The 19,567-nt window shown below is 48.5% G+C and overlaps 1 protein-coding gene across 7 annotated transcripts in view; it reads right to left on the bottom strand.

Moving 5' to 3' along the window:
* RYR1 (ryanodine receptor 1) overlaps window positions 1–19,567 on the bottom strand; it is a 246,068-nt gene that overhangs the window by 138,580 nt on the left and 87,921 nt on the right. For all 7 annotated transcript variants that reach the window (XM_030218373.1, XM_030218376.1, XM_030218375.1 and 4 more), the window contains exons 34-35: window positions 14,117–14,343; window positions 4,447–5,425 (exon numbers count right to left, since the gene is read on the bottom strand). In XM_030218373.1, coding sequence (XP_030074233.1) covers window positions 4,447–5,425; window positions 14,117–14,343 — 1,206 coding nt within the window. The remainder of the gene's footprint in view (window positions 1–4,446; window positions 5,426–14,116; window positions 14,344–19,567) is intronic.

The following is a 19,567-nucleotide window of genomic DNA, read 5'->3' as shown; positions in this document are numbered from 1 at the left end:
GATGGAAAGGCCTGAAATGACCAACTGGACAGATACGGAGGGCAGCGATAGGCAAAGGGTTAAGAGGGAAGAGGGAAATTGATGTTGGATTATGAGAATTTCTACATGCATCTAGCCAAAGTGAATGAATGTCATCTGAGCGGACTGAATGGACCATTTCGATTTTTATCTGCTTTCATTTATTAATTTCCAATCGATCAAAACTCCTCCCCTTTAACTCTGACTTGACCTAAGACTTGCTTCTTTCGGGGGCTCCAAGCTCACTGAAATGTTAAACTAAGCAGATTCAGAGAATGTGCTAGGCTTTTCACACAGGTTAGCTCAGGCTTTTGCACGCAGTTTTGTCTGCGTCCTATGAAGAAAGGAGTTTAACACAGGGGCCAACTGTGCACAAAGCCTCCAGCAGACACTAGCGCACAGCGCATTTAAATCTATGCTAATGAAGCAATTCGCTATTCTGTGCAGATACAAAGAAGTGTACAGAAGACCAGAAGGCTGAGTGCAAAGCTGAGACTAACACAAGAGCCCAGATGCACAAAACCTAACGAGCCAGTGGTTTTTACACTGGTCTAGCTGGTTAGTGAGAAAGGAATAAAGCCAGACATGCACAAAAGGTTTCTCTGAGCTTTTTTCCTGTCATGGTAGCAGCTAATGAAAATGGAATGTAAAGCTATTATAAGGAGATAATTACTATACAAATGTGCATGCAAGGCGATGCACAAGCTGTTTTCTGACCCGATGCACAGAGGAAGCCCTTACATTTACCGTCAAAATTTTAACGGGTGCTCTGCATACAAAGAGGAAAGGTGCGACGAGGGTGGGAATCCCGCCTACCTCATCCTCGACGCCGCTCCAGTCGACCTTGGAGCGATTCCTGACTGGTGGCTCTCAGCTTGAAATTAGAGGGATGGGACCCGCTGTAGAGAGCCCTGGAGAAGAGGACCCTCTACGGGCAAATGAAACATCGTTATCCCCCCCTCCAGCTTCTAAAATACCTCCGTTTCCAGCAGCGGTAGCAGTGAGGAAGGGAGAGGTGAACTCCGCCGGAAGTGCGAGTAGTGAGACCCTTGTATGGGATTACGAACTGCAAAGGAAGCTACTGGAACACGAGTCCCCAGTTTTGGTGGGGAACTCAGGAAGAACAGCAGAGGTGAACCTAGAGACGATATGGCTGGTGTTGAAGAAAATGGAGGCTTCTTTACAGGAGTCCCGAGGCGAAGTAAGTGCTCTAACTACTAATGATTGGTGAATTACAAGGTACAGTGGAAAAGATCCAAGCTGAACTCTCAGGTAGAGTAAAAAAAAACTTACAAGAAGAAGTAGACCAATTTTCTGAATTTAAGGCATCTGTTGTAAAAGATAAAGTTTTCATTCACAATAAAATTGAACAAATTGAGAATTACAACAGACGACTAAATTTAAGGATTTTGAACTTTCCAAAATCACCTGGAACCTCGCCTCTAGATATGTTTAAAAGACATTCAACTGAGATATTAAAGTTGCCTCAGGAAGCGTTTCCTCCATTAAATAAAATTTATTATTTACCTCAGAAGAAAGGAAAGGGGTCGGGTGAACTAGGTGTTGCTGGAGATAAAAGTTTGGACTTGGAGAACATATCGGCAATATTAGAACAATTATTGGAAGCTATTTCGCAGAGAGTGACATTATTAGTCTCGTTTGTTTTCGATCAAGACCTTAATGCAATGTTACGCTTATACTTCCAAAACTCTTCTACTCTATTGGCTGGTGCCAAAGTTTGGATGTGTCAGGAAGTTACGAAAACCACTCAGCAGAAAAGGAAAATGTTCCTGGAGATGAAACAAAAAACTTTGGAAGTGGGAGGATCGTTTCTACTGGCCTATCCTTGTAAATGTATAGTTCGGTTAGGTTTAACGAAATATGTTTTTTTCTCGTCATTTGAAAGTCTTTCTAGGTTCTAAAAGCTTGAATTATAATGTCTGAGTTTGAGAGCGCATGAAGCCGTACCTTGATTTAGAATATGTAAGAATCTTCTCTATTATCTATGACTACCCCCCTTTTAATTTGGTGGTCTAAGGAAGCAGGATAACTAAGTTTAATTTATAGGAAAGAACAATGGTTATTTATATTATTCTTTGTTAATTCTTCTTTAATTATCGGAAGTAACTAGTATCTTATATAATTCAACGCTCAATATCGTGCTGTATTGCTTTGACATTGTAATATATTACTTGTCATTTATTTTGAAAATTATAAATAAATAAAATTTTTACAGGTGGTCAAGAGCTGTTGGTACTGCTTAGAATGACAGCCACGGTATAATAACACGTTCTCTACCCGTATGTAGAAACAGAGATGATCACAAAATGAAGTTCTCGGATAAGATCCCTGGGTACGGTACCGCTTTCTCCTCATGATCTGCCATAGTGCTACTGCTAGCTTCTACTGGTGTTGCACAGAACCATCACTTTCTAAAACTTCCTGGATGCCATACGTTTTTCAGACTCCCACCCTCCCAACTTTCCGTCGAAGAAATTCAACCAGGGAACTCATTTACTTGCAAAGGGTTTTGGAAAAGGGAGTCCGACAACCACTGACGACTCTGCTGTCTCCAGAAAGCCATTATAACACCCCCCCCCCCAAAAAAAAAAAAAAATTGCATGCCGGTTGCTCAACACCAATGGGATTTGGACCACCCTTTGTGCTGTCTCCCCCCAGAAGTAAGGAATCTGGACCCTCCTTCACTTTGGGAACAGTGTTAAGCCCATTGTTTATAGAAAAGCGCCTAGCACTTTTGCACATAAATGCCAATCACTGGTCATTTACGTGCATACGTGCACCAATTCTATACATTAATGCATGTATATGACACCTAAATTTAGGCACCTCTTCTAGTATGGTCCTTAATTTATCTACTGTAACACTCCAGAGTCTCCAGCAGAGAAAACGCAAAACCAGATTGATTCAGCTTGGAGTGACCAATGGTTCTGACTTGTGAGGCTAAACCTAAGCTAACCTAAGTGCTGGATTTAACTAGGGTTACCATATATGCCGTGATAAAAAAAAAAGGATACCTGCCACACCCCCACCACACCCGTCACACCCCTATCATGCCCCCTGACACATCCCCACCATGCCCCTGCACCACAGTGTCACCTTGACCCCCCCCCCCCAAGAAAGCCAGATTCCCTCTCTCGCCCCATGTCTGTCCCCTCCCCAATCTTTTTTCAAGCCTCCCTCCACCCACCTTTTTTTATAGCTCAATCCATCCACATCCCCCCTCCTCCTGTCCCATATCTTTTCATGCCTGGTGGTCTAGTGGCCACTTTGGGGCAGGAAACAGCCCCCTGCCTGGTGCTGCCGCAGATCTCTTGCTCCTGGCGCCACTTCAAAATGGCTGCCGAGAGTTCAAGTGGTGACCTCGCAAGACTTCTGCAGAAGTCTCCCGAGGCTGCATCTTGAACTCTCGGCAGCCATTTTGAAGCGGTGCAGGGAGCGAGAAGTCTGCGGCAGAGCCGGGAAGGAAAGAAGGGGCACTTTTGTGCCCTGAAGAAGCTACTAGACCACCAGGGCACAACGATAAGGTACAGGAGGGGAGGGGAAGACAGGACACCCTGAGGCCCACTTGCTCGCCCACAAGCTAGCCTGCCCACAAACCTGGACAAACGGGCAAGCTGGCAAAACCCACCTGGACGTCCCATGGTGTCCTCATAAAGAGGACGTAAAACTCCCTCCCCCACCCCAGCCCCATATGCTGAAACATATAGCTCTTGCTTTTCTTAGGGCCACAACTACTCAATTTTGAAGGCGGGGTGTTGGGGAAGAAGGAGGGTGTAAAACCAGGAGTGGATCAACCTGTCCTAAAAACAGAGCCACCAAGTCATCCTATTCAGAAAGGTTTATATCCCTTTTGACTGGGGAACACATCCAAGGGAGGATTAACTGCAGAGCTGCCAATTTACCCACTTCTAGAAGGGATTTTTAGGCCACTCCTGAATTTTGACTACCGTATACTGATGTCAGTGGGTAGAATCAGGGACTACAAATCCCACAGTACTTTGAGGTGCAAGTTAAAAATCAGGACTGGTCATAAAATCTCCCTCCTGTAACTTGGCAGCTCTGTGGGTGGGCCCTAGGTAAACCAGTGCAATAGGTCCCTCATCATAATATAAAATATATTTTAGAACTCTCAAAATGGGGCCTCCTGTGGTTCTCAATGCAGAGGACTATCAGCAGAGGAGGAAACAGCACATAAGAAGTGCTGTTTGCAAATTCCTCTTGCCAAGGGAAGGACAGTGCACAGGGGGAGCAGGGAAGCCCCTCCCCTCTTCTTTCTGGAAGCAACTGACTAACCAAAAACCTGCCCTCGGAGCCACTCAATTAAACATCTGAGAGGGCCCCTCCTAAACACTTGGGCTCTAGGCCCATACCTAGTTTGCCACTGCCTTAATCCTGCCCTGAACATACCTGCAACTTGACGGACTCAGGCAACGTCATCTGCAGCAAGCCTTCCTCCAGTCCCTCTTCTTCCTCCTTGGTCTCAGTTGCTTTCTCTCCTGCTTCTTCCAGCGCCTTCTCTTCCACCTCTGCCTCCTCCTCTTCCTTATGCTCCTCCACCTCCACCTCCCTCTCCTCTTCCTCCTCCTCCTCCTCTTTTTCCTCCTCCTTCTCTTCCTCTTCCTGCTCCCCCTCCTTCCTTTCCTCTTCCCCCTTTTCTTCTTCCTGCTCTTCCTCAGTCTTCTCCTTTTCTTCCTCAATAGACAATTCAGGCTCTTTCTCAGCCACCTCCTCCTTGGGTTCCCCAAAGACGTTGGGCTCGATCATCTTCAGGATGTGTTTCACGTCCTCATCTTCAAAGACTCCCATGATGAGGAGAGTGGAAATGAGCTTCAGCACTGGCACAAACTGGAACTCTACACTGCCACCCACAGGATCTCGGGTGTGTTGACCCCCATCCTGCACAGACTCTGTCAACATGTTGATTGCTTTGGTCTTCAACACATCCAGTGGGATACAGGGGCTAAGAAGGTACTGGTCAGAGCTGATGCTGACAAAGCTGGGGTGGGAGAAGTGCAGTGGAGGCCGCAAGCAGGTGCTCATACCCACACCAGGCAGACCGTGCAGCCGTGACTTTTCTGGGAAGAGCCGGATACTCTTGGTCTCATCTGTCATAGGCACAATGAATTCATTATTCATAGTCAGGCGAGACCGCTTGGCTGACTCCAGATGGATACTGATGAGTAGGTCGTAGTAGCCGCAGCGCAAGAGCCCTGAAAGGTGGCAGCTCTCAATGGTGTACAGGAGCTGCCACTCATCCACGTGGCTGCAGAGTGCATGTGCCACCCGGTTGTTACCCAGTGCGCAAACGGCACAATACAGCTTTAATGTGTGGTAGTGGAAGGTAAGCGTATATTGGTGTTCTGAGAGCTCCAGGATATCGATGCATCTGCCCAAAAGGGATAAAAAGAAAAGACGAAGACAGAGAGAGAGAGAGTTACACAGACTCAGAGTTAGAGAGTGATAGAGACAGAGCGACAGAAGGAGTGAGAGAGTCAGAGTTAGAGAATGATAGAGATAGAGAGAGAGAGAGAGAGAGAATTAATGAGGAAATTCTATAAATGTCTGCCATCATTGGCTGCCAGGTAACTACAGGCTCAGGGGCCTTTTGCTAAGGTGTACCGAAAAATGGCCTGCATTGGTGTAGGCGCGTGTTTTGGACGTGTGCAGGTCCATTTTTCAGCACGCCTGCAAAAAAGGCCTTTTTTTTGTGGCTGAAAATGGACGTGCGGCAAAATTAAAACCACCGTGCATCCATTTTCGGCATGAGACCTTACCGCCACCCATTGACTTAGGGGTAAGGTCTCACGCATTAGCTCATGTACACTGCCAATTACCACCAGGTCAGCGCCACGCGGTAGAAAATTTCTACCGCGTGTTTTGGACGCGCGTCAAAAATGGAATTACTGCCTGGGGCACGCGGTTGCCGGGCGGTAGTTCCAATTTGACGTGCGTTGTACACGCGTAGATGCCTACGTGCCTCAGTAAAAAGGCCCCTCAAATTTATTCTCTTTAAGGAAGGACATTGGCTGCCAAATACCACATAGAATTACATATAAAACAATGCTCCTGGTACATAAAATCATAGTATCTGGTGAACCTCAATCCCTCTCTCGTGTCCTAATCCCCCACATTCCATCGCGTACGCTAAGATCAACAACTCAGCTGCACCCTGTTGTCCCATCATTTAGGGAAAAATTTCCATGAGCACACAAGGTCAGCTATTTTTTCCAGTACAAGGCCCAAAGAATTGGAATACGATACTTCAAAAATTCAAAAGTGACTTAAAAACGTTTCTCTTTCAGGATGCCCACGGTTAGAGCCGTCATGTCTAGAAATAAGGCCTCCTTTTTCAGACATAAGTCCGGATAACAGCATATCCCTCCTTTTGTACCTTCCCTTGCTACCCTATTGATATTGCGATTCTACCCCTTTCCCTTTCCTATCAAGTCTCAGTTTCCCCTCTCTTAGTTTCTCTATTTTTTTTAGTATGGAAGCTGCCTAGATGTAATTGGCGATGGGTGGGGTAGCAAACCCTCAAAAAAACTTCAAACTTGAAACTTAAAATCTTAGCGTCCAATATTCAAAACGATTTAAACAGCTAGGAGAGGCTCCGGGCTATTTAAATCACCCGTCTGGAACTAACTGGCAATTTGCAGCAACACAACCAGATAGTGCTTTTGAAAATGCCTGGTTAGTGCCCGAGCAAAAACCAGCTATTTTGAGGGCGTTCCAAGGGTGGAGTCAGCACTTAGCTGGTTAAGGGGAGATACCATGATCAGGAAGGTGGTTCTCCCAGGGTGAGGCTCATCTACTGCACTCCATTACACGACGTGATACCCGCAAGCGAGCCTTCTCCGGAGAAGCCCCTACACTCTGGAATGGACTCCCTGAAAGGCTCCGCTTAACACAAGACTATCTCTACCTCAGGGAGCAGGTGAAAGTTTGGCTCTTCAACCACGCCTTTAATGGAAAAAGTAACTAACTTGTTAGTCTAACTCACAGCAGTGGCGTAGCAAGGGCGGGGCGGTGGGGGCAGTCTGGTGCACGCTGCTGGAGGGTGCAGAGTGCAGCCGCACGCCTGTTGGCTCCGCTGGTTCCCTGCTCCCTCTGCCCTGGAACAGTTTACTTCCTGTTCCGGGGCAGAGGGAGCCAGTGGAGCCGACAGGCGCGCGGCTGCTTTCTGTACCCTCCAGCAGCCAAGAATGCACCCGGGTGGGGGTTTTATTGTGTCGGGGGGTGGGGGGCTTGATGCGCCGGGGGGGGCTTGATGCTGCACCCTGGAGGGATGGACGCCGCTGCACCTGAGCAGGGGGGGGGGGGGTGCGCAGCGGTGATCCGCCCCGGGTGGCAGCCGACCTAGGAACGCCACTGACTCACAGACATACACAAGGAGTGACTCGGGCTGCACATACTGCAGCAGGACATGTTTATCCACTCCTACCCTAGCTGAGATAATATTTAACCATCTCTCTGACCTCATGTGCAACTTTCTTTAAATTAATTAGTCACCTTAGTTTCTAACTCTTCTCACTCTCTTACTTATGTTCCATCTTTGCTTTACCTTTCACTATCAGTTAAAATGTATTATGTATTGTGTTGACATTGTAAGTAGTATACTATGCCATACTTTGTATTGTTATTTGAACTTTTGTACTGCTGTAATTGTCTATTGCCCATGTTTGATTTATTCTTACTGTACACCACCTTGAGTGAATTCCTTCAAAAAGGCGGTAAATAAATTCTAATAATAAATAAATAAGGGCCGATTTTCAGTACTTAACCGGCTAAGATAACCGCGTAAGTAGGACCACATAAAATCCAGTCCTACCATTATGTGGTGGTTCTTAGCTGGTTAACTGCTGAATATCACACTTAACTGGCTACACTTTGACCGGCTACGTATGCCCAGATAGTCAATTCCGGAGCCCGGACATGACCCAGCATCGAATATTCGAGGATTAAGCTGCCAGCGGTCAGCAAAACACTGACTGCCACCGGCTGAATATGGAGAAATTAGATCTTACCTGCTAATTTGCTTTCCTTTAGTCCCTCCGGACCGGACCAGGATTGGACTGATGGGTTGTGCTCGCCTACCAGCAGGTGGAGACTGAGAAAAAAACTCTGACTCTAGAGAGCCAATAGGAGCCCTGGCCATGTGACCTTAGCCTCAGTATCTGAATAACAAAGCAGGAAAGAAAGAAAGAAAGACCTTCTGTGCCGTATGGAATTCTAGCAGCCACAAATTCGTCGGCGAAGCCGAGTACTAGAGCTCACCAGCAACTCTCACCAGAGAAGTGGTATGGCCCATTTGTATCAGAGCTCGCCAACAACTCTCACCAGAGAAGTGGCATGGCCCATTCATATCAGAGCTCACCAGCAACCCTCACCAGAGAAGTGGTATGGCCCATTTGTATCAGAATTCGCCCACAACTCTCACCAGAGAAGTGGCATGGCCCATTCATATTAGAGCTCACCAGCAACTCTCACCAGAAAAGTGGTATGACTCACTTAAGGTCTTCTACAGTGGGGGAAATAAGTATTTGATCCCTTGCTGATTTTGTAAGTTTGCCCACTGACAAAGACATGAGCAGCCCATAATTGAAGGGTAGGTTATTGGTAACAGTGAGAGATAGCACATCACAAATTAAATCCGGAAAATCACATTGTGGAAAGTATATGAATTTATTTGCATTCTGCAGAGGGAAATAAGTATTTGATCCCCCACCAACCAGTAAGAGATCTGGCCCCTACAGACCAGGTAGATGCTCCAAATCAACTCGTTACCTGCATGACAGACAGCTGTCGGCAATGGTCACCTGTATGAAAGACATCTGTCCACAGACTCAGTGAATCAGTCAGACTCTAACCTCTACAAAATGGCCAAGAGCAAGGAGCTGTCTAAGGATGTCAGGGACAAGATCATACACCTGCACAAGGCTGGAATGGGCTACAAAACCATCAGTAAGACGCTGGGCGAGAAGGAGACAACTGTTGGTGCCATAGTAAGAAAATGGAAGAAGTACAAAATGACTGTCAATCGACAAAGATCTGGGGCTCCACGCAAAATCTCACCTCGTGGGGTATCCTTGATCATGAGGAAGGTTAGAAATCAGCCTACAACTACAAGGGGGGAACTTGTCAATGATCTCAAGGCAGCTGGGACCACTGTCACCACGAAAACCAATGGTAACACATTACGACATAACGGATTGCAATCCTGCAGTGCCCGCAAGGTCCCCCTGCTCCGGAAGGCACATGTGACGGCCCGTCTGAAGTTTGCCAGTGAACACCTGGATGATGCCGAGAGTGATTGGGAGAAGGTGCTGTGGTCAGATGAGACAAAAATTGAGCTCTTTGGCATGAACTCAACTCGCCGTGTTTGGAGGAAGAGAAATGCTGCCTATGACCCAAAGAACACCGTCCCCACTGTCAAGCATGGAGGTGGAAATGTTATGTTTTGGGGGTGTTTCTCTGCTAAGGGCACAGGACTACTTCACCGCATCAATGGGAGAATGGATGGGGCCATGTACCGTACAATTCTGAGTGACAACCTCCTTCCCTCCGTCAGGGCCTTAAAAATGGGTCGTGGCTGGGTCTTCCAGCACGACAATGACCCAAAACATACAGCCAAGGCAACAAAGGAGTGGCTCAGGAAGAAGCACATTAGGGTCACGGAGTGGCCTAGCCAGTCACCAGACCTTAATCCCATTGAAAACTTATGGAGGGAGCTGAAGATGCGAGTTGCCAAGCGACAGCCCAGAACTCTTAATGATTTAGAGATGATCTGCAAAGAGGAGTGGACCAAAATTCCTCCTGACATGTGTGCAAACCTCATCATCAACTACAGAAGACGTCTGACCGCTGTGCTTGCCAACAAGGGTTTTGCCACCAAGTATTAGGTCTTGTTTGCCAGAGGGATTAAATACTTATTTCCCTCTGCAGAATGCAAATAAATTCATATACTTTCCACAATGTGATTTTCCGGATTTAATTTGTGATGTGCTATCTCTCACTGTTACCAATAACCTACCCTTCAATTATGGGCTGCTCATGTCTTTGTCAGTGGGCAAACTTACAAAATCAGCAAGGGATCAAATACTTATTTCCCCCACTGTATATATTCCAGCAGTTGAGCCCACCAGCAACTGTCAGAGAAGTGATATGACTCACTTAAAGTTATATATATATTCCAGCAACCGAGCTCCCCAGCAACTCTCACCAGAGAAGTGGTATGGCAAATTTAAGGTTTTATATATATTCCAGTAACTGAGCTCGCCAGCAACCACCAGAAAAGTGGTATGGACCACGCAAAGGTTTTTTTTTTTTTTTTTTTAAAGCATTCCACATGTGGTAAAGGAACTAAGACACGTCCAAACCTAATAAAAGAATCTAAAGAGTTGAGAGAACATGGGAGGGGCCTGGTCCGGTCCGGAGGGACTAAAGGAAAGCAAATTAGCAGGTAAGATCTAATTTCTCCTTCCTTAGCGTCCCTCCGGACCGGACCAGGATTGGACTGATGGGAAGTACCAAAGCAGTAATCTGAAGGGAGGGACCCTATGAAAACTACATAGAAATATCCATGCTGTATAGGCCGCCTCCTGTCGAGAACTAACATGCGGCGTGTCTCAATTAGCGAAAGAATGAAGGTAAGACCAGGCTGCCACCTTACCAATTAGCATCGAGAGCATCAAAAAGCGCTGTAGTAAGAATACAGCCCGCTTCTGAAGTTGTGGAATATGTTGTTATACTCTGTGAAACTGCCTTCTCAGTGAGATTTCTCAGTGAGAAGAGAAATAGAAGTTCTCATTTCCTTAATCCGTCGAGATAGAGCGGGTAGAAACAACCAAACCCTTACGCCTACTGTCTAGAAAGACAAACCCAAGAACAAAAGACCGATCAGAAAAGGTGAAACCATGAAACTAGAGTAGGCCGAAAAGGAGTAACCAACTGTAGAAGTACTCCACCCATAGCCCTACTTGCTGCAATAGCTACTAGGAACCCTGCTTGAATAGGAAAACTTTATAGATTCAAATTATGGAGCGCCACACATACCACAGAGCGCTGCAGCGCCACACATACCACAGAGCGCTGCGTTCTGAAGGAGCAGGCTGCAATATAGAAAAACTTGGAGCCGAAAACGAATGGACTCCGTCGCTGACAAAAACATGCTGCAGTTTCTCCTGCATAATGGAGCTCTCTCCGCCCCCCAAAACAAAATGAGCGCCGCACGCACCAAATTCGCGGGAGAGGCATCCGGAGGCGCACCCGACCCGTCCACAACTGCTAAAGCAGACCGCGACGGCGAGGGACCCTGGGCTGACGACTGAAGCCCCGAAGACAGCGAAAGAGAAGGTCCCGAAGCACCCCCCAGTGGCGCACAGTATTTACAGGAGCCGGAAGAGGAGATCCCCCGACGCTGGCATACAGCGCAGCGTCTCAGACATGACGGTAATGTGCGTGCATGCGCGTACCCGATTCGCGTCTCAGACATGACGGTAATGCGCGTGCACGCGCGTACCCGATTCGCGCCAAAATCTCCTTTTTTTTTTTTTTTTTTTCTTTTTGAAGCCCTGCTCTGCCGAACAAACCGCTAAAAATAAAACAACTGACAAAAACGGAGGGAAGAGCAAAAAGAACAGTCAAGAACCCTCCTCCAAATTATTGCTGCTTTTTTTTTTTTTTTTTGAACAGCTAGATAACATAGACACCCAACACAGCAACCAGAGCTGCCTGCTCGTTAAAGTAATGGGGAAAAACTCTGCTGAAGAGTAATAGAATAACACAGAGCTGCCTGCTCGTTAGAAGCCTGGGGATTTTTTTTTTTTTTTTTTCTTTTTAATAGCTGAGCGCTGCCTGCTAGTTTGCTCTTTAAAATGCTGGGAAAGGAAAAAATACATATACGTTTTAACTTTCTATAGTGGCTGCCTCTCCCAAAGACATACACCTTTCTAAACAAAGGGTAGCCCTTCCCAGCTACATATGGGAGATGGGGAGGAAGGGGGGAGGGACCCGGGGGCACCCCGAGTTTAACACCCCCAGAGGCTGTAAAGAAAGCAAGGAAAAGAAATCTCTATCTGACCAGCGTCTAACCGAGAATTCCTAGGCACTGAAGAGGTAGCATTGTAGTTCTTATTATTAACCTCTAAAAGAGAAAGATAAAAAGAGAGACTAATGGGCTCGCTTCCTACCTGCTGGGAGACTGAGAAAATACTGAGGCTAAGGTCACATGGCCAGGGCTCCTATTGGCTCTAGAGTCAGAGTTTTTTTCTCAGTCTCCACCTGCTGGTAGGCGAGCACAACCCATCAGTCCAATCCTGGTCCGGTCCGGAGGGACGCTAAGGAATGGGCTCTTGGTTATTTCATTTATTATTAAAGTATCTGTTAATTAATAAAAGTTTAAACAGTACAACTGTCAAAGATCACATAACAACAAAGGAAATACGCAAACTCTCCCCACAAACTACCCCTCGTACCCCCAACCCTGAAATAGCAAAGACATATCAAGAATAGACAAACTTTGGTTCGAGAGCTGGACTCTTATGACCTCAAACCCCTCCCCCTCTCCCTCAGAAACCCCTCCCCCCCTCCCCCCCTCCCCACCTAACCCACTTCCCTTCCCCCATAGCTATGATGGTATCTAGGTCCTATCCTGAAACTTATTCAAAACTTGGTTATTACATTTAAAGTTTTAAACACTGGTTGTCGTCTTTCTCTTTTTGGGTCTCTAACCCCACTCATCTCCTCATGCCAGCTTCGTCCCGAAATGACAATTTATCATCTATTCCTCCACCCACCTAAGCTCATTGGGAATGTACCAGAGACTCTACTTTCCTAGATTTTGGTTCCACTGTTGCGGAACTACCTTCCTAAATATATTTGATTGGAAAGTACTTTGCCCAGATTGAAGTCAGTCCTTAAGACTTACTTCTTCAGTAGGGCCCTTGATGAGATTTGTTCTTAGTTTGTATCTCTAGGACAGGCAGCACCAGTGGCGTACCTAGATTGCTTGTTGCACAGAGTGTACAGACTGTACACTTGTCTTTTAGATTGTAAGCTCCTTGAGCAGGGACTGTCCTTCCATGTTAAATTGTACAGCGCTTCGTAACCCTAGTAGCGCTTTAGAAATGTCAAGTAGTAGTAGTATGTGTAGAAGACAGGAGAACTGCAACCAGGTTTTACAGCAAGCTGAGACTTGTACACAGAGCTGGTGTGTAAACATGCTTCTCTGGCTATCCTTTTTGCGGCTCCTCACTACCTCTCTACCCTCATCTCCCCGCCCGTAACCTCCGCTCACAGGACAAATCCCTCCTGTCAGTTCCCTTCTCCACCACTGCCAACTCCAGGCTCCGCTCATTCTGCCCTGCCTCACCCTTTGCCTGGAACAATCTTCCTCAACCCTTACGCCAAGCTCCCTCCCTACCCATTTTCAAATCTCTGCTTAAAACTCACCTCTTCAATGCCGCGTTCGGCACTTAACCTCTCATGAAATATAGTATTACCTACCAGACGGACTCTACACTTGTCTTTAGATTGTACACCTGTCTTTTTAGATTGTAAGCTCCTTGAGCAGGGACTGTCCTTCCATGTTAAATTGTACAGTGCTGCGTAACCCTAGTAGCGCTCTAGAAATGTCAAGTAGTAGTAGTAGTAGTAGTGGGTTGCCGCTGCGTTCCCCCGCCCCCCCCCCCCCCCCCACTGAGGTGCATCACCCCCACCCCCCAGAAGCGCCATCACCCCTACCTTCCCGAGGCGCATCACTCCCACTACCCTTTCTCCTAGCAAGGGGGTGCAGAGAGCAGTTGTGCAGCTGTCGACTCTGCCAGTCCCCTGCCCTGGAACAAGAAGTAACAATAAATAAATCACTGGAGCCCCTTAACTAATTATTTTGTGCGCTGCTCTGGGATTTGCGCCAATTTTGGGCATCCTTTATTAAATCTGGAGGACTACCTGTGATCCTCTAAAGGTGGTAATGGTTGGGCCATCCATGCTCCCCCTACCCCCATAGTACCTCCAGCTCTCACCTGTTCTCCGGGGGGGGGGGGGGGGGGGGGGTGACACCTCCCTCTGCAGCTCTTACCTGTTCTCCTCTGGGATGTGCAGGGCCATCATGGTAAGAGGGTGGATGCATTCCACCATCCAGCCATGCCGCTCGCTCACCCGTGACGTCTCCACCTGCAGGAATTCATTGGGCATACGGCTCCAAACCACAGGAGTCAACATTTGCACATCCAGCCGTGGGGGACACTGGGGCACTGGATTCTTCCGTTCACTGCGGAACATGGCTGCCGAGATGGGCATGATGTTCTGGGCAAAGAATGAGAGACAGGAGGCAGGGACCAGGGGAGACGTGGAGGGGGTAGGACAAAGAGAAACATGGAGGGGGAGAAAAAAAGGGAGAGGGCAAGAAAGTGATTTGGAAAAGGAATGGAGGGGAAAGGAGGGGAGGAGAGGTGAAGAGAAGAGGGGAAAGGAGGCAGGTGGGGGAGGGAAAGGGATTGCAATTTATTGCTAAGGTCAAAGGAGGTGTAGCTTTAAGCAGCTCAAGTAGCTGTCTATGATAAACACACTTACATCTTTGCTTGTATCATTGTCTTGTTTGTTTTACCAGGAAATAGCTCAAGAGGAGGCACAATTTTAAAACAAACAATCTTAACCCAGACTCAACAAACTAAGCCCCTATCTACTAAGCCACAGGAAGAAAACTTTCTGTGGGATTCTAACCTGGGGTAACTCATCATGAATCCCGCACTAAGGTGAAATTAGATCTTACCTGCTAATTTTCTTTCCTCTAGACCCTCCAGACCAGTCAAGACGCGTGGGTTATGTCCTCCTACCAGCAGAGGGAGACTGAGAAAACACTAAGCTTTTGAAGCCTGTATATATAACCTGTGCAGAACCTCCACTAGCCAGTATACCCCTGACAAAGCAGAGAAACAAAAAACACTAACAACAACTAGCAACCCTGTACGTGGTCACAGTAAACTGCAAAAACAAGAAACATCTTCCGCTTGCTCTTACGGAAACATGTTCCTTTGCCTTTGATAAAACAGTTGGGCTTCTACAGGTGGACTATCAAAGAAGAGCCCCACCTGTCCCGGACTCCTATCACAAAACAGAAATAAACAGTCTGCAATTAGAGAAACAACAATTTACAGCAGCCAAGAATTATCCAACAAACACACCTCCTGGCCTCCAATACAGACAGGGCGGGCTCTTGACCGGTCTGGAGGGTCTAGAGGAAAGAAAATTAGCAGGTAAGATCTAATTTCACCTTCCTCAGCGACCCTCCAGACCGGTCAAGACGCGTGGGACGTACCAGAGCAGTAACTAACTTATGGGAGGGACCTACTAAGGCCAGAGGTCAAAATTGCTGCCCCAAAGCGCACCTCGTCCTTTGCATGCACAGGAATCCTATAATGCTTCACAAAGGAATGCAACGAAAACCAAACCGCAGCCCGACAAATATCTAACAGAGAAATCATACTATTCTCCGCCCACGAGGCTGCCATTCCCCTAGTGGAATGAGCAGACCAGCCCCTAGGCACCACAGGACCCTTCACCAAGTAAGCAGATGCAACCGCCTCCTTCAACCACCGTGCTATGGTCACCTTAGGAGCCGCTGCACCCTTCTTTGGGCCACCATGAAGAACGAACAAACGGTCAGAGGCTCTGAAGTCCTGAGTTCCAGAGAGATAACAACTCAAAACTCTCCTGACATCCAGCTTGGCAATACCACGCTGCTCCGAATCTCCAGCCATATCACCCAACACTGGCAGAGAGATGACCTGATTAACATGGAACTCGGAAACCACCTTGGGCAAAAAAGGAAAGCACCGTCCGCAACGAAACCTTTCCCTCAGAAAGGACAAAAATGGTTCCCTAAAAGACAAAGCCTGAAGCTCTGAAACACTCCGTGCTGAAGTAATCGCCACCAACAAGACCGCCTTTAAAGATAAATCCTTACAAGATGCCGATATCAGAGGCACAAACGGAGGCCTGATCAAAGCATCCAAAACTAGCTTCAAATCCCACGGAGGCACCATCCGTCACTGAGGCGGACGCAGCAACTTAACACCCTTCAAAAAACGCACTACCTCAGGCACAGACGCGAAGGACTTTCACTGAAGCTTCCCACGAAAACATGACAAAGCTGCCACCTGAACCTTCAGTGTAGACAAGGCCAGACCTCTATCAACACCATCGTGCAAAAATTCCAAAACTTCCGCCACCGAAGAGTGAAACGGCCGAACTCGATGGTCTTCACACCAGTGCTCAAAGATTCTCCAAACCCGGACATACGCCAAGGAAGTGGATCGTCTACGGCAACTCAACATCGTAGCAAAGCCACTGGACGAAAGCCCCTTCTTCTTCAACTTGTGCCGCTCAAGAGCCAAGCCATAAGCGAAAACCGAGCCGGATCCGGCATGATTATCGGGCCTTGACACAGAACTGATCCCAACAAAGGCAGGGCCGCCGCCCCTGCCAACCGCACCAGGTCTCCATACCATGGTCGACGCTGCCAATCCGAAGCTACCAGAATCACCCGACCGGAGTGATGTTCGATGCGCTATATTACTCGACCGACTAACAGCCACAGAGGAAACACATACAGTCACTCCCGAAGCCAAGGCAACAGAAGAGTGTCGATTTCCTCCGCTCAAGGGTCTCTTCAGTGACTGAAAAAAAAAAATCTCTGAACTTGCGCATAGCGAGCCGTTGCCCTAAGATCACCGAAAGTCCCCAGACCGACACAACTCACTGGAACACTGACCGAAGAAAAGACCACTCTCTGGGATCTAGAGTGTGCCTGCTGAGATAATCTGCATCTATGTGACCTACCCCGGCCACATGCGCTGCCAAGAGAGCCTGAAGATGAGTTCAACTGCGCCGCCAAGGCTCTTTGTTCCCCCCTTGACGGTTGACATATGCTACTGCCATGGCATTGTCACAGAGCACTCGGACTGCCTTGTGGCGAACCACCGACGTCAAGGCCTGGAGCGCCACCCGAATGGCCCGAGTTTCCAGCCGGTTGATGGACCACTCTGCTTCTGCCCGAGACCACCGGCCTTGAGCTACCTGACTGAGACAATGTGCCCCCCAACCTTGCAGACTGGCATCCGTGACCATTACCAGCCCCTGTGGGGACTCCAACGGCATTCCTTTCCCAAATTGCGCGGACTGAGCCACCAGCGGAGACTGAGACGAGGGGCCACCGACAGCGGACAACACATTTCCAAGTCCTGCGACAGAGGGGACCAACGACTGAGCAGAGCTGACTGTACCTGACGCATGTGCGCCCTGGCCCACGGAACTACCTCTATGGTCGCCGCCATCAGGCCCAGGACCTGACGATAAGTACGGGCCGTCGGCGCCTTCTCTGCAAGGAACCGACGAATCGGACCCTGTAACTTGGAACCAAAAGGCTGCACAAAGGAAAGTGAAGATAAGCTTCCGTCAAATCCAGGGAAGTGAGAAACTCTCCTTTCCTGACCGCACCAGTGACCGACCGCAACGTCTCCATCCGGAAAGAGGGCACCTTGAGTGCCGCATTGACCCTTTTGAGATCTAAAATGTGACGAAAAGTGTCCTCTTTCTTGTGGACCACAAAATAGATCAAATAGCACCCTGAGCGTTGCTGATCTGAAGGAACAGGAACCATGGCTCCCAACGCGAGCAGCCACCGCAGAGTGTCCCTCACTGCTGCCCTCTTGCTCCAAGACCGACAGAGGGATTCCAGAAACACTTCGGGAGAACAGCTTTCGAATTCCAGCGCACATCCGCCTCGAAACACCTTGAGAACCCACTGATCTGACCTGATTTGGGCCCAACTCTGGTAAAACAGACTCAGCCGAGCCCCAACATGCACCAGAGCCTGAGCCCGCACACCTTCATTGGGAATTGTGGCCTGAATACTAACCTCCCGCGGAAAAGCCACGCCCTCCACGACGACTCTCACGAAAGAACTGTGTGCGCTGGAAAAACCGACCCCTAGAGGTCCTACTACTATTAAACATTTCTATAGCACTACTAGACTTATGCAGCGCTGTACAAATTAACATGAAAAGACAGTCCCTGCTCAACAGAGCTTACAATCTAAATTGGACAAACAGACAGCTAGGGGTAGGTCCCACTCGATCTGCCCGGCCTATACCGCTGAGCCTCCCTAAACCGTCCCCGAGAGGAACTAGTTCTGGCCCCTGCCTTGAACCGAAAATCTGGAAGCCATAGAACCTTGGTATCACTAAGACCTCACACTAACTTGTCCAAATCTTCTCCAAAGAGCATAGCTCCCTTAAGTGGCAGAGACCCACAACCATAGCCATATTTTTTGTCTGAAGTAGGCAACAAATCATAAAAGCCTCAGACAAAAAGGATGAACCCATGTCCAAGTCGGCTAACTCCTGACCCCCAGAAGAACCAACATCTACCGAATCATCCAGGAGCTTCTCGGCCCAACGAAAACATGCCCGAGCTACCAGACCCCCACAAACCGAGGCCTGCAGGGCTAGAGCCGACAAAACAAAACTACGCTTGAGAAAAGATCCCAACTTCCTATCCTGAGGATCACGGAGAGCCGTTCCTCCATCAACCGGGATAGCCGTAGCTATAATTACTGCCGTCACTACTGCATCTACCGTGGGAGCCTTAAAGGAATCCCTATCGTCCTGAGGGAGGGGATAAAGCCTCGCCATTGCCTTTGCCACCTTACACGGCAAATCCCATTCCTGACAAATCATCTCCCGGAGATCCTTGTTCATAGGGAAGGATCACGCCTGACGCTGAATGCCCTTCACCAACGGATCCTGGACAGTTTCCCCCAACGCCACCTCAGGACCAAACTGAAGGGTAGACGACACCTGATCTATGAGTTCTGACAGCTCATCTCTATGGAAAATCCGCACTACTGAAGGATCCTCTCCAGGAATCCAACAATCCTGCTCCTGAGAGCCGTCAATTCCATCTGACTCCCCCAGATCACTAAGCGCAGCTTCTGCAGCTACAGGAGAAAAACATTGCCTGTCCTCTGACCACTCTAACCGTGGTCTCTCAGCCAAGACGGAAATAGCCCCCTCTTCCAATTGGGGGGGGGGGGGAGGGGGGGTCCCGATCTCCAGGCCTGATACCGCGTCCAGACAAAATCTGGAGGAAAGCCCACCATTCCTGGACCGTCATTAGGCCCTTTTGTGCCAAAAACGGAGGCCGCAGGCCCAAAACCAGCCGGCTCCATGGGCCGCGTCAGACTCAAGATGGCGGCTGTTCCCGCCGAAACTGTTCCCGCTGACAGCGGCCCTGCCTACGCTCCCGCTGACCCGGAGACTCCCGACACCATCGATCCCTCCGCGGTCAAGTCGGGGGGTGCCGCAGCCACCTTTATAGGTGCACCGCAAAGCTACACTGAGCGCCCGGCGCCTCTACCCCTCGCCACGAGCACGCGCGACATCGGAGGAGCTGGGCCGCCATAAACCACGAGGGAAGGGAAAAGCTGTTCCGCAAACGCGCCAAACCAAAAACTCACTCACACTGCAAA

Source organism: Microcaecilia unicolor, chromosome 11 (genome assembly GCF_901765095.1).
Source record: "Microcaecilia unicolor chromosome 11, aMicUni1.1, whole genome shotgun sequence".
Classification (NCBI taxonomy): Eukaryota; Metazoa; Chordata; class Amphibia; order Gymnophiona; family Siphonopidae; genus Microcaecilia; species Microcaecilia unicolor.
Note: the sequence above shows the minus strand (reverse complement) of the source record. Positions and strands in the feature narration are given on the sequence as shown.